Source organism: Phaenicophaeus curvirostris, chromosome 5 (assembly GCF_032191515.1).
Source record: "Phaenicophaeus curvirostris isolate KB17595 chromosome 5, BPBGC_Pcur_1.0, whole genome shotgun sequence".
Lineage (NCBI taxonomy): Eukaryota > Metazoa > Chordata > Aves > Cuculiformes > Cuculidae > Phaenicophaeus > Phaenicophaeus curvirostris.
In genome coordinates, this window is record NC_091396.1 from 19,247,950 (window position 1) to 19,260,374 (window position 12,425).

The 12,425-nt window shown below is 40.5% G+C and overlaps 1 protein-coding gene across 1 annotated transcript in view; it reads left to right on the forward strand.

Moving 5' to 3' along the window:
* The first annotated feature begins 3,260 nt into the window (after positions 1 to 3,260).
* The window catches only part of LOC138720783 (mucin-6), a 71,186-nt gene continuing 62,021 nt past the window's right edge, over positions 3,261 to 12,425 (forward strand). The window contains exon 1 of the mRNA XM_069857123.1: positions 3,261 to 3,462. Coding sequence (XP_069713224.1) covers positions 3,261 to 3,462 — 202 coding nt within the window. The remainder of the gene's footprint in view (positions 3,463 to 12,425) is intronic.

Consider the following 12,425-nt stretch of genomic DNA (forward strand, 5'->3'; position numbering starts at 1 on the left):
TCTTATCAGTGAAAAACAACAAAGTTAATCCGTGCTCAAGAACAGATTGCCCAACGTTGCTTGACACTAGGAGCAATCATTCTGCTCATTTACTAGGTGTAATCATAGTAATGAGATAAAGTGATCTTTTCTGTCTTTTCCTGCATTCTCTTCATTATTCCCAAACTGTCATCACAGACAAATTAAGATACAAATGAGAATAGAAGAATATTATTACTTTTATCATTTAGAAATGCTATTTTCAATTGAAAATGTCTGTCTCAGCTGAAGTTAACACCAAAACGATTTCTAGTCAATAGGTAATAGCATAATTCTTATTAACTGAAAGAAATCTAGAGTCTACGTTTTTCAGAAGCTGTAAACTGCCTTTTTGAAAAAAATGCTAAATAAGAATGCAGAGCACCTTGCTTGATTCAGACTCAGATTTCCCCATTTATACATGGTACACACTGAGACCAGTCTCTTCTAGGTGCAGTAAGACTGCTCATTGTCCTACGTTTGAGAGTTACTTATTTTAAATTAATTCACCTGTATTTCCGGCTCTGATAAATGAGCAGGGTATTTGTTAATCTGCTATATGCTTGGCAAGGGAGAGCCCATTCCCATTTTCCACAAAAGCATGCCACATATAGTGTGCTCATTCACACTCGGCATACAGCAAGAGTTTATCCATAAAACTTTATTACTATAAAAACAATATTTTCCTTTTTTTTTTCTTCTCTACATTAAATCAGACTTTGAAGGCTAGATGGCCAGGCTGGTTAAGGAAAACTAAAGAAATTAAATAATCCTATCCTGTTGGACCAAGAGCTCCAGTCCCAGGCACTTTATGCTGCCTCCTCATTTGGTAGTTCTGTCTGGTTCCATGCATCCAATAGTGAAAAAACCCTAATGGATAGGAGAAGCTAACTTTCACTGAAATTTTGTATTTTCTTTTCTCTAAAAATAATTTAGGCAAAATGAAAAAAATTATGTACTTCCCCTCTCCCAGCTATTTGTTTCCTTTTATGACCAGACTAATAATGGATAAATTAAAATTAAATTCAAGTAATAAATTCACTACATGCAAATTAAATTATTTGGTGCTGAGATTTCTACAAATAACTTCCTCGCTTATATATAAGCAGGAATTAAAAAAAAAATAAATCCAAGCATCTATCACTAGGCACACCTGCTCTTCAGCTGCTAATAAAGTACACAGTAACCTCTTGCTTACTACTCATCAGGAATGAACCAGCCACGTTTGCGCAGTTCTTCATCAAAAAATATAATGTATCAATATGCATAAATATATATTTAGAAGTAAATTAATGTTGCTGTGCTACAGTTGCGTAAATATAGGGAATGACTCCTATGAAGCAGTAGAGCTTATCTATGTATGGCAGGCCCATTCTTTCTTGTTACATGTAAAACTGAAAACCTGTGAACCCTTTTTTCTAAATAATTAACTAGTACATAGATTGAAGATGAATTTTGTGGCTTTCAGACTCAAAAATGCCCAAATCACTTTGTACAATTGCATATAAAAAATGCTGTTACTGTGCTGTCAAATGTGACAGCCATTCTGTACTCAGCAGTATTTCAAATACCATCCAAATGCAACCATACAAATGTCACCTCTGCCTGCGGAACTTTATAAATGAAGCAATATTAATCAATTAAGGGACAGTGGAGTGCCTGCAGAAGCAGCCAAGTCTACTAGAGGATTACAATAGAGAGTTCTGGGTGGGCAATCAAGTTTAAACTGCAGAACTGCCAAAGCACACGGATTCTCTGTACGATAAAACGGATTTCTGTTCCCACACTGAGGGAAAATGAGAAACTTTTGCTTATAGCCAGACAAAAGAAAATTTTGCTATTACATTATTTATCTATTATATTCTGTTATACCATTTACCAAATCATTGTGGCTTCTGCTTACAGAAACATGTGGTTAGGTATGTTGGAGTTCATCCACACATTTCCACTCCAAATTTCTGAAGATAGCATTTTTATATGAATTAAAATGAGACAGAATGATACTCCTTTCCAAGGCTACTTGATAAGGAAAAGCCTGTCCAAGCCTGTCTAGCAGAAATTAAGACCCCCAAACGCATGATCTAATGTGAATCTGACCAGTCATTAAGTACCATTTGAATTAGCTAACTGTTCCCAAAAGACTAGACGATTAAAATATACCTTGCTGCTTTACATTACATGTACTTAACATGCTTAATGAAAAGATTTTTTCTTTCAAATTACCTCATTTGGCATTTCAGACCTCCTACTCCCGCAATGTTAGGGGTTTACTTCTGCAGAGAGGAAGTAGCTGCTCAGTATTACATACAACCTCAGTAAACTTGCAGATGACACCAAGCTGAGTGGTATGGCTCACACATCCCATCAGAAGCAACTTAGACAAGCTTGAGAAGAAGGCCCACATAAAGATCATGAGGTTCAGCAAGGCCAAGTGCAAGGTCCTATCCCTGGGCCTGGGCAAACCCTGGTATCAATACATACTGGGGGATGAAGGGATTGACAGAAGCCTGCAGAGATGGACTTGAGGGTACTGATGGATGAAAAACTGGACATGAACTGGCACGTGTGCTTGCAGCCCAGGCAGCCATACATACCCTGGGCTGTATCAAAAGAAGCTTGGCCAGAAGGGTGAGGGAGATGATTCTGCCTCTACTCCGTCCTGGTGAGACCCCACCTGGAGTGGGGCTTCTTATGGGCTCCTCTGATTTTAACCCTCAGGCACTCAATCTCCTCATCACCACAATCCATCTCAACAGTGTCCAAGTCCTCCCTTACACAGAGGGCTACCCTGCCTCCTCTCCTACCCTTCCTGTCCTGCCTGAAGAGTTTGTACCCCACCATAGCTGCACTCCAGTTATATGAGTCATCCCACCACGTTTCCACGATGGCAACAACGTCATAGCCTCCTTGCCCTATGACAGTTTCCAACTCCTCCTTATTACCCATGCTGCGTGCATTGGTGTAAATGCACTTCAGCTGAGCTGCTGAGCGTTCAGCCCTCTTAGAGGGAATAGAGTTCATTCCCAATTGCCTGGTTACTGGAGTAGCTAGTGCCAAAGTGCTCGTATCTTCCTTATCAACCCTAGGTGTAATAACCCCCACTTGCTGTGTGGTGATGTACTGGTGGTCCTCAGAGTAGCCCAATGGAAGGCAGATTTTGTGATGGGAGTCTGTTACAGACCACCCAGCCAAGAAGAAGCAGCTGAAGAGCTCTTCTAGAAACAGCTGGGGATAGTCTCTAGATGGATGCCTCTTGTTCTAGTGGAAGACTTCAGTCTTCCAGTTATCTGCTGGAAGTACAATACAGCAGAAAGGAAGCAGTCCAGGAGGTTCCCGGAGTGTGTGGAAGTGATCCAACAAGGGAAGGTGCCCTCCTGAACCTGCTGTTTGTGAAAAAAGAAGGCCTTGTGGGGGATGTGGTGGTAGGAGGACGCCTGGGACAAAGTAATCAGGAGATGATAGGGTTTTCGGTTCTAGTTGAGGTGAAGAGGGTGGTTAGCAGGACAGTCGCATTAAACTTCCAGAGGGCAGACACTGGACTGTGCAGAAGACTGGTTGGCAAAGTCCTGTGGGAGACAGTCATAGAATCATAGAATCATGGAATCACCAGGTTGGAAAAGACCCACCAGATCATCGAGTCCAACCATTCCTATCAAACACTAAACCGTGCCCCTTAGCACCTCATCCACCCGCACCTTAAACACCTCCAGGGAAGGTGAATCAACCACCTCCTTGGGCAGCCTGTGCCAGTGCCCAATGACCCTTTCTCTGAAAAATTTTTTCCTAATGTCCAGCCTAAATCTCCCCTGGCGGAGCTTGAGGCCATTCCCTCTTGTCCTGTCCCCCATCACTTGGGAGAAGAGGCCGGCACACTCCTCTCTACAACCTCCTTTTAGGTAGTTACAGAGAGCAATGAGGTCTCCCCTCAGCCTCCTCTTCTCCAGGCTGAACAACCCCATTTCCCTCAGCCATTCCTCATAAGGCCTGTACTCCAGCCCCCTCACCAGCTTCGTTGCTCTTCTTTGGACTTGCTCCAGAGCCTCAACTTCCTTCTTGTGATGAGGGACCCAGAACTCAACACAGGATTCAAGGAGCGGTCTCACCAGTGCCGAATACAGAGGGAGAATAACCTCCTTGGAACTGCTGGTCACGCTGTTTCTGATACAAGCCGAGATGCCATTGTCCTCCTTGGCCACCTGGGCACACTGCTGGCTCGTGTTCAGTCGGTTGTCAACCAACACCCCCAGGTCCCTCTCCTCCAGGCAGCTTTCTAGACAGACTTCTCCTAGTCTGTAGCACTGCATAGGGTTGTTGTGCCCCAAGTGCAGGACCCGGCATTTGGCCATGTTAAACCTCATGCCATTGGACTCAGCCCAGAGGTCCAGCCTGTTCAGATCCCTTTGCAGAGCTTTCCTACCCTCCAGCAGATCCACACTTCCACCCAGCTTAGCGTCGTCTGCAAACTTGCTAAGGGTGCACTCGATGCCGTCATCCAGGTCATTGATAAAGACATTGAACAGGGCTGGACCCAGCACTGAGCCCTGGGGAACCCCACTTGTCACTGGCCTCCAGTTGGAGTTAACTCCATCTACCACCACTCAAAATGATCAACAATTCCTCAAAGTTGATAACACATATGAAGGTGTGAGTAGTATTTTCTATCAGTATAAAGTTGTTCTCTGGAGAAATGACTGCAGCTCTGTGGTGCTTCTCAGCCTACACAAAGGCCTACATAGCACAGACAATACAAAGCTACATGGAGTATGTGACAGAAGCAGAACACTGGAAGATAATGACTCAAAGATTGCTTTTGGCATTGATAAAGCTGCCAGTCACTCAGAGTGACAGATTTTAAAGGTGAATAAAACAAATTTCCTATAGTACAGGCTGGTGCAGAGGAAGTAGTTAGTTTGTGCTGGCAAATAGTTGATAGGGGTACCCTGAGAGACGCAGGTCTTGCCGTAAACTCTTGTTAGTTGAACAATCAGTAAAGCCAGATCAAGTCTCTGTGCTACTTTTTCCTCTCCTAGTGTCCTGATCTTTGGGTTGGCACAAATAAATATCTTCCTACCTGGCAGAACGGTGTTAACAATATAGTGCTTAGGAAGTATAAAGGAACAGTTCAGTGGGAGTGGGAGTCATGAACAGAAGAGATTGAGTGATAGCTCCATTAGTACAAAAAAGGCTGGTGGTATTCAGGTCACAGGAGATGATCGTTCTCCTCTGTTCAACAGTGGTGAGCCAGTGTCCAGGTCTGGGCTCTCCAGTACAAGGCAGATATTGACATATTGGAGGTCAGCAGCTGGCTATGAAGATAATAAAGGGACAGGAGCATCTTACATATGAGGAAAGCCTGAGAAAGCTGAGACTCTTTAGCCTGGGGAAGAGAAGGCCAAGGGATGATCTTATCAACATACATAAATAATGAAGGGAGGGTGTTTAGAAGATTGGAGCCAGACTCCTTTCAGTGGTGCTTGGTGACAGGACAAGAGGCAACAGTCACAAACTTAAGAATTGAAGGGTCCATCTAAACATGAGTCACTTTCGTACTTTGAAGTGAGTAAGCACTGGAACAGGTTGCCCAGAGTTGTAGCGGACTCTCTCTCTTTGAACATATTCAGAAGCCACAGGGACATGGTCCTGGGCAACCAGCAACAGATTTCCTTGGCTGAGCAGAGGAGTTAGACCCCTTCCAAACTTAACAATACTGTAATTCTTAGATGTTTTTATTCACCTTTTAGCATGACTTTTATAGCCTTTGTAATAGGAAGGAAAAAAAAGTGAAAAATATAAAAGCAGGAAGGAATAAGAGACATGTTGAACTGAAATTCAGAAAAAAAGTTTTGAAGATATGCTGTTTAAGATTATTCACTAAGACCTATTTGGATACACTTCATGAAGAAAATATAAAAATATTTTCAGAGCAAAATAAAGTGATTTTTTTATTTTTGTCTTAGTCCTGCTTATAGGGAATGGACCCTGAATATAAAGTTTCTGTTGTGCTGTAAAAGAAAACAAAGTATCCAATTTCATAAAGCTCATACCTTTTACTTGATAATGCCTGATAATTAGCGACATACATAAACTGACATTCTGTTTTCCTACCTATTTTGAAATGGAAGTAGAGAACTTGCCTGGATCCAAAAAGCCAGATTAACTGGCAAGACCAATTAAAAATGCCAAAAAATCCTAAGTCCTTTTGACTAGTTCTCCTTTCAGATAAGTAAAAATTTACTCTGAAAGCTCTTCTATAAGTTCAGCACTTGACTCAAAGAAATACTGCCAAAAGATGTCAAATGGTCATTTTGTCCGCATCTGCTCTGCTTCAGAGGATTCAGTTTGGTCTTTCAAACAAAATCTATATAAATATCCTGAAAATTTCTTCAGGTACTATAGGTACACGGTGAGATATATTTGGCTATTAGACCAGCAGTGTAAAAAAACATGTATGGAACTTGAAGAGATATCACAGTCTGGTAGTAACAACATCATCACTGAATGCAAATACTAAATAGTGACTCACTGACTGCTAACAATATGTAAGCACACTCTATCTATTGATTTCGTAAGTAAAGTCCTGGAAACTCAGCTGAGAGCAAACATTTTACATTTTATTGGATTACTTGATATAAAAGCGATGCTAGAGATTATTAACCTACTCAGAATCCTGGATTCCAGAGACAGCAAAGTGCCTGTTGACCCTCTAAGATTTAAAACAATAATACTTACAAACAAAATTAAAAAACAAATGCACACTCACCAATTCCACAAAAACATTGCTGATCTACAAAATTAAAAATATTTTCAAAAAATCATTCCTGTTATTTAATTCCTCCACCAGGTTCCACAGGCCTGCATAACTGACAGGCAATTATAATTAAGCATAAAAATATTTTTAATTGCCCAATACTTATGTGTCATCCACACTCCACTGCATGTGATAACCAACTAGCCAAGGTGCTCCCAGTCCCACCAAGCACTCCCGGGAAGTGTCCTCTCTGAGTGGTGGCTTCAGAGAGCTCTGACAGACTGATGACAGGCATAATGGATCACAGGGTGGTCACTGACTCCAAAAGAGATGTCCGAGGGATACACCAGGGAGCCATGGCTGCAGGGAGGTTTCAAAGCTTGGCTTCCCTGGACTATTGACAGGGGAGTGACCCACTTGCCCTTCAGTGGTCAAGAACTTCTCCCACTGACTGGTGAAAGAAATTCATGTTCAGGCAGCTCCCTGTCTTCTGACTAAATATACTCATGTATAGGAACAGGAGGTAGATTTTAACACTAATAATACTTCAGCTCATTTTTCCACAGAATGCACCGTCCAGGCTCTCCCTGGTATTTCCACAAGTGACGTGTCTAATAACAGTAGCTGGCAAGCCATGTCAACCCACCTTCCTATCCAATTTTTCCAACTCCACAGTCTACTTACCTGCAATTTAGTGTGCATTCTACAGTATTCTGCCTTAAAAGAGGGCATTGTAGAGGCATTTCGTTGTGGCAGTTGCCTCTTGTCTGAACTGCAGCCCTGAGGAGAAGCAAAGATTGTCCTGAGAGCATCTGTGCATGCACAGGGAAGGGAAGTTTCTGGAAACATGATGGGGGAAGGGTTGTATCTGAGTTGGATGGTAAGTACTAAGAGAGAGCCTGCAGTATAGCATGCATGGCACTGTTCAGAAGGGTAAGGGGCAGCTATGCCTTCCTTGTACGTCTTGAGAACCCACAGGGTATTCTGCACAGGACGGCTGAGGCCACGGACGTTTGCTGGCAGGAAAATGTTCCTGAAGTTGATGGTGAGAAGCTGTGTTTACAGATTTCTACCGTTTTTTTCCTCTGTTACTTTTTTTGGTTTTGTTTTTGTTTTTGTTTTATCAAAAGCATTCAGAACCTTATTCTTTAAAATGGTAATTGTTCTAGTCAGTCTGTCAGGAAAAATTGATTTTATTGACAAGGCTGCTCTAAGCACTCCACATAGTCTGACTCTGCTTACCATAGTTGAAGGCTGAAAGCTCAGATGGAGCTGGTTTTGGTTAAATTCCCAAGTCCAAGAGGTGAAAGCAGTCCAGTTACTAAATACACCACCCCATGAGTCACAAACAATTTTTTAAGAATGCAGTGTGTTGCAAAAGATGCTTGCAGTGAGGCTAAATTCGTAAGTCATTTCAAGTAAAACTCTACTACCAGGAAGTTGACGGTTCCCTCTGCCCCCTAAAATGAGCCTATGAATAGTCTAGAATCAGTAGAGATCTTTGATCATGGTGTTTTGATCATTTTCCAGAGAAATGCTGAAAAACTATGTGACTCATTTTATCCTGAGAAGTAGTTTTATTGTTGATCACTTCCAATGTTTTTGCAGCAGTTCTGAGTTGCTAAACATAACTTTCAGCTTACATTTGTGACTTGCATGGATGTTTTCCTTCTACCATGGTTGAAGTGATCAGCTAACCTCTTTGAGGATAGCCTGCCATAAGGGCATTTCATTGAGTTTATAGGTTAAAATGTTTTGAGCTCACCAGATGGTATTCTTAATGAGGCATCCCCTCCACGACTGCATGATTCAGCAGAGCTGTTATTTCCAAGACCTGAGTCTATTCAAATATGCCGCAGCAGCCATCTTAGCAGATTCATGCTCAATTTCTTGGCTTGTATGTAAGCCTCTAGTGAGTGATCGGTATTTAGTATAATAGTCAATAGCGTTGGGGGTAAAAATGGAAGAGTTAACTAGTCACTGTAGAGATATATCATCTTTAACACTATATTTCACTCTGTAAAAACCACAAACAAGCTACTATAGCCATAATTACAGGTTTGGGATTTTTTTTTATTTCACTGATGAATGCTTCTGTGTCTGCTTCTGTACACTTCTGTTCAGTTAGTATCACTTTTATTGGATAGTAGGTTTTCAGTGTTTCAGGCCCATTTAAGTTGCTGAGAACAGCTCCAGTGTTACATGTCAGAATCTCACAGGTAATCACTAAAAGTCATATTACAAAGGATAGAATCACATCTCAGTAATGTCTTACTGCTATTGAATTCTACTGCCTATTTTTGCATTAATATCCATAGAACTTCAAGTGACAGAGAGTTAGGGGAGAACCTCAGCACTTTTTCATAATTTGGAGTAGAAGCCTGATAAAAAATGAGGAACAAAAAAATATATAAGCCTAGTGTTTGGATTTTGACTCCAGGGCATTATGAGTTGAGTTTATCTGATCAGTCCTTAGGTGGATGTCATGTTGCTTCAAAGTTCTTAAATCTGCTCAGAAGTTTCTTTCTCACATGATCTGAAAACAGAAATGTCAACAAAGCATGGTACCATATGGAATTTTGGAAACAGTTTTCCATGGAGTACTGGGAAAAAATCACAATAAAAATAGGAATTTTGACTTGGATGTGTCTGTCTCAGACTCATGATTTCATGAGCAACCACAATGCCTTTACTGATGGTAAGTTGCTGGTAGATTTGGACACTTCATCCTGGCAAAAGCGAGAAGTTGATTTGTTAAGATCACAAGTCACAGATGTTTCATTACTGCCTTGTTAACGGAGCCTTTATAATTTCCACAAATTCATATACTGTTGTTCTGCTTTTATTTTGCTTTGGATACAAGCTGCACAGCATCATTTTGTACAGGTGAACAGACAAAGGTTCTCTGGTTCAATGAGGTATTCGACTCCATAGCAACCTTTAGCCATCAGTCTCAAGGTATGTTATTGGTCTTTATGCAAATCATTATTCTTGTCAGACCCAGAAAGTGTTACCTGGATGATCTTTTATGGCTTCCAAGTCTGGAGAAGACACCTAGGGAAATCATGACGTGTCTTTTTTAATCCGTCTTCTTTAATAATGTGGACATTTCAGATGCTGATGCTTAGCAGTACGTTGCTTAGTAATGATGAGAGTCTTCCCTCCTCACCAGTAGCCATGAGTGAATATTACCTTAGGCAGAATCAATAATCTGGCTGCTCTGAATCCAGATGCTTCAAAATGGGCTGAACATTTGGAAAAGCAACATGGAAAGAGTAGATGAGTTGCATCTTCACAATCAAAAGCAATCAAAAACCCAGATTGAACTTCCATTTGTTTATTCTTATATTTGTATCCATTAGACAACATTGCTGTAAATATTTCAAAGCCTCAAACACTCAAGGATATCTTGATGTGGTGAATCGTTTATGTCAGTGTTAAGACACCTATTGACTTTGATGCTTGCTGACAAGAAATTTAATTGCAGTCATTTAACTACCTTCTGCTAGTCTCTTTAAAATCTGATTGAGCAAGTAGGCAGTATTAAAGTGCTAAATATGATTTTTCACATATTGTTAAAAAATAATCTTGAGAATTATAATCTCGATGCAACTCAGTGTAGCAGTGGAGACAGCAATATTCTAACTGTTGTGCTGCTTTTATGTGTGAAGTTGAAAAGAGTTTTCATGCAGGGACAGGCTGTATGGCAGAATACGTGCCTTCAGCAATCTAGTAGTTTCTCTGTCTAACTTAGTGTTACGAAAGCAATTGTTTACAAATGATCGTGTAAATAATTAATGTTCTCAGCTCAGATTGTCAGGAGATTGGCTGAGATTGTTTATCTTGTTTGCTCCAAGTAAAGTTCTTTCCAAGTAAGAATCCCATGATAAATGTTGCCTTAAGCAGAGTTCCTTTATGTATTCTAGCACTGCTACGTGAAATTGTAGAAAACAGTAGAAAGCCTCACCTCCTAACAGCAGCTACTCCACTGTTCTTTTTGCTTACTGTCAGTGCTCTCACCCCAAACAGGATGTGAGGAAAGGTATCTTATGAAAAAAAAAAAAATGCATTCAGGTTTATCCACTGTGAAAACTGCTGGAAAACACTGTTTTCTGCCTCTCACCAAAATTCATCGTCATTGCAAGCATAGCAAAATAGCAGAAGATATGATTAGCACTGGCAAAAACAGCAGAAGTGTTTTGATAGTTACTAATGTATTTCAGCTTAGTAACATCTTAATATAACAGTTTGTAGCTTGCAGCCACCCTGAAGTTTTCCTTTCTGCAGAAAATTTCCTCCATTTTTCAGTATTGGCTGTAATATGTAAGTATTCTCAGACAGCAGATACTGGCTACAAACAATTCTCTATTATCTCTTCTTGAATATAGGGATATATGGCTACTACACATCTTTGCAAGCAATGACACAGCCTTTCTATTGCTTGACTGGAAGAAATAGGGTATGCCTGGACATCAAGTTTTCAGTATATGGAAAATGGCAGCCAATGAAAAACTCTGCAGACCACATTCTCAGCAGTCCATTGCAAGTATATCATACATGTCCTTTATTATCTATGCTGCCTTCCCATACAATTTGAAACACAGGCCCAATCCTCAATCTTCAGCAGACTGTCTTCTCTGAATTCAATATACTTAAAAATCTGTTGAAAATTCTGTGAAATTGTAGTTACCAGCAACGCTCTTTTAGCAAATCGTTAGTCTTTTCAATAAGCTAAACTGCATGAGGAACAGAGAGCCTTTCTAGGGAGCCAGGAAGGACTTCTATAATGCTCACTGCTTGTCACGAATCATGTGCAAGGCACTGACCCCAACATTTCTATTACACTGAATAGTGTTTCTAAAACACCAACAAAAGTGTCACTGCATGAATCTTTGTGATCTTGGTGATAGAAAAAGAAATTGAACCAATGCCTGGCAGACACATAGTCTTATTTCTCAATGTGTTACTGGAGGATATTCAAGAAAGATCATAAATGTGATACAGCAGAAGATAGGCACAGCAGTAGTAATTAGGAATGCAATATGCTATTTGAAACAGGATTTGACTCAGTCCTCAAAGCTGTGTAGAAAGCCCACCTTCCCATATGAGGCCTAGCAGAAATTAATATAGATGCTCTGAGAATTAAACTCACTTTACTGTGGTTCTTGAAGGAGAAGAAAGGGAACCACAAAGGTCCTCCCATTATTTTCCGACTCTCTATGAAATATCTGACTTTGCAATGTCTGCTTCATATTGAAAATCCAGAGACTGTCAAACCACAGAGTAACCATAAATACACAGTTCCTCAGTGAGGACAAGGAATACATGACATTTCCTTGAATCTGCACGTTTACAGGCAACACTCCACCATATTGTGTGGGGTTGTAGTAATTGGTGAGAATATATGTAAACATTGTAGGATCTACTTTTCAGTTAAGATCAATGAAACACAGATAAATTGAGTTCTGCCTGAAAATGTATGGAAGATAGATAAAGCTGGAAAAAAAAGAAAAGCTGAAATTCTGCCTTTTTAAAAAAAATTGTCTTTACATTCTGGTACATCTCAGACATGAATTTTCCACTGCTTTTGAGACTTCACAGAATAGTATGTTTAAAGTACGTGAGAGTTACATCATAGAGTTCACCAACTGCCAATATT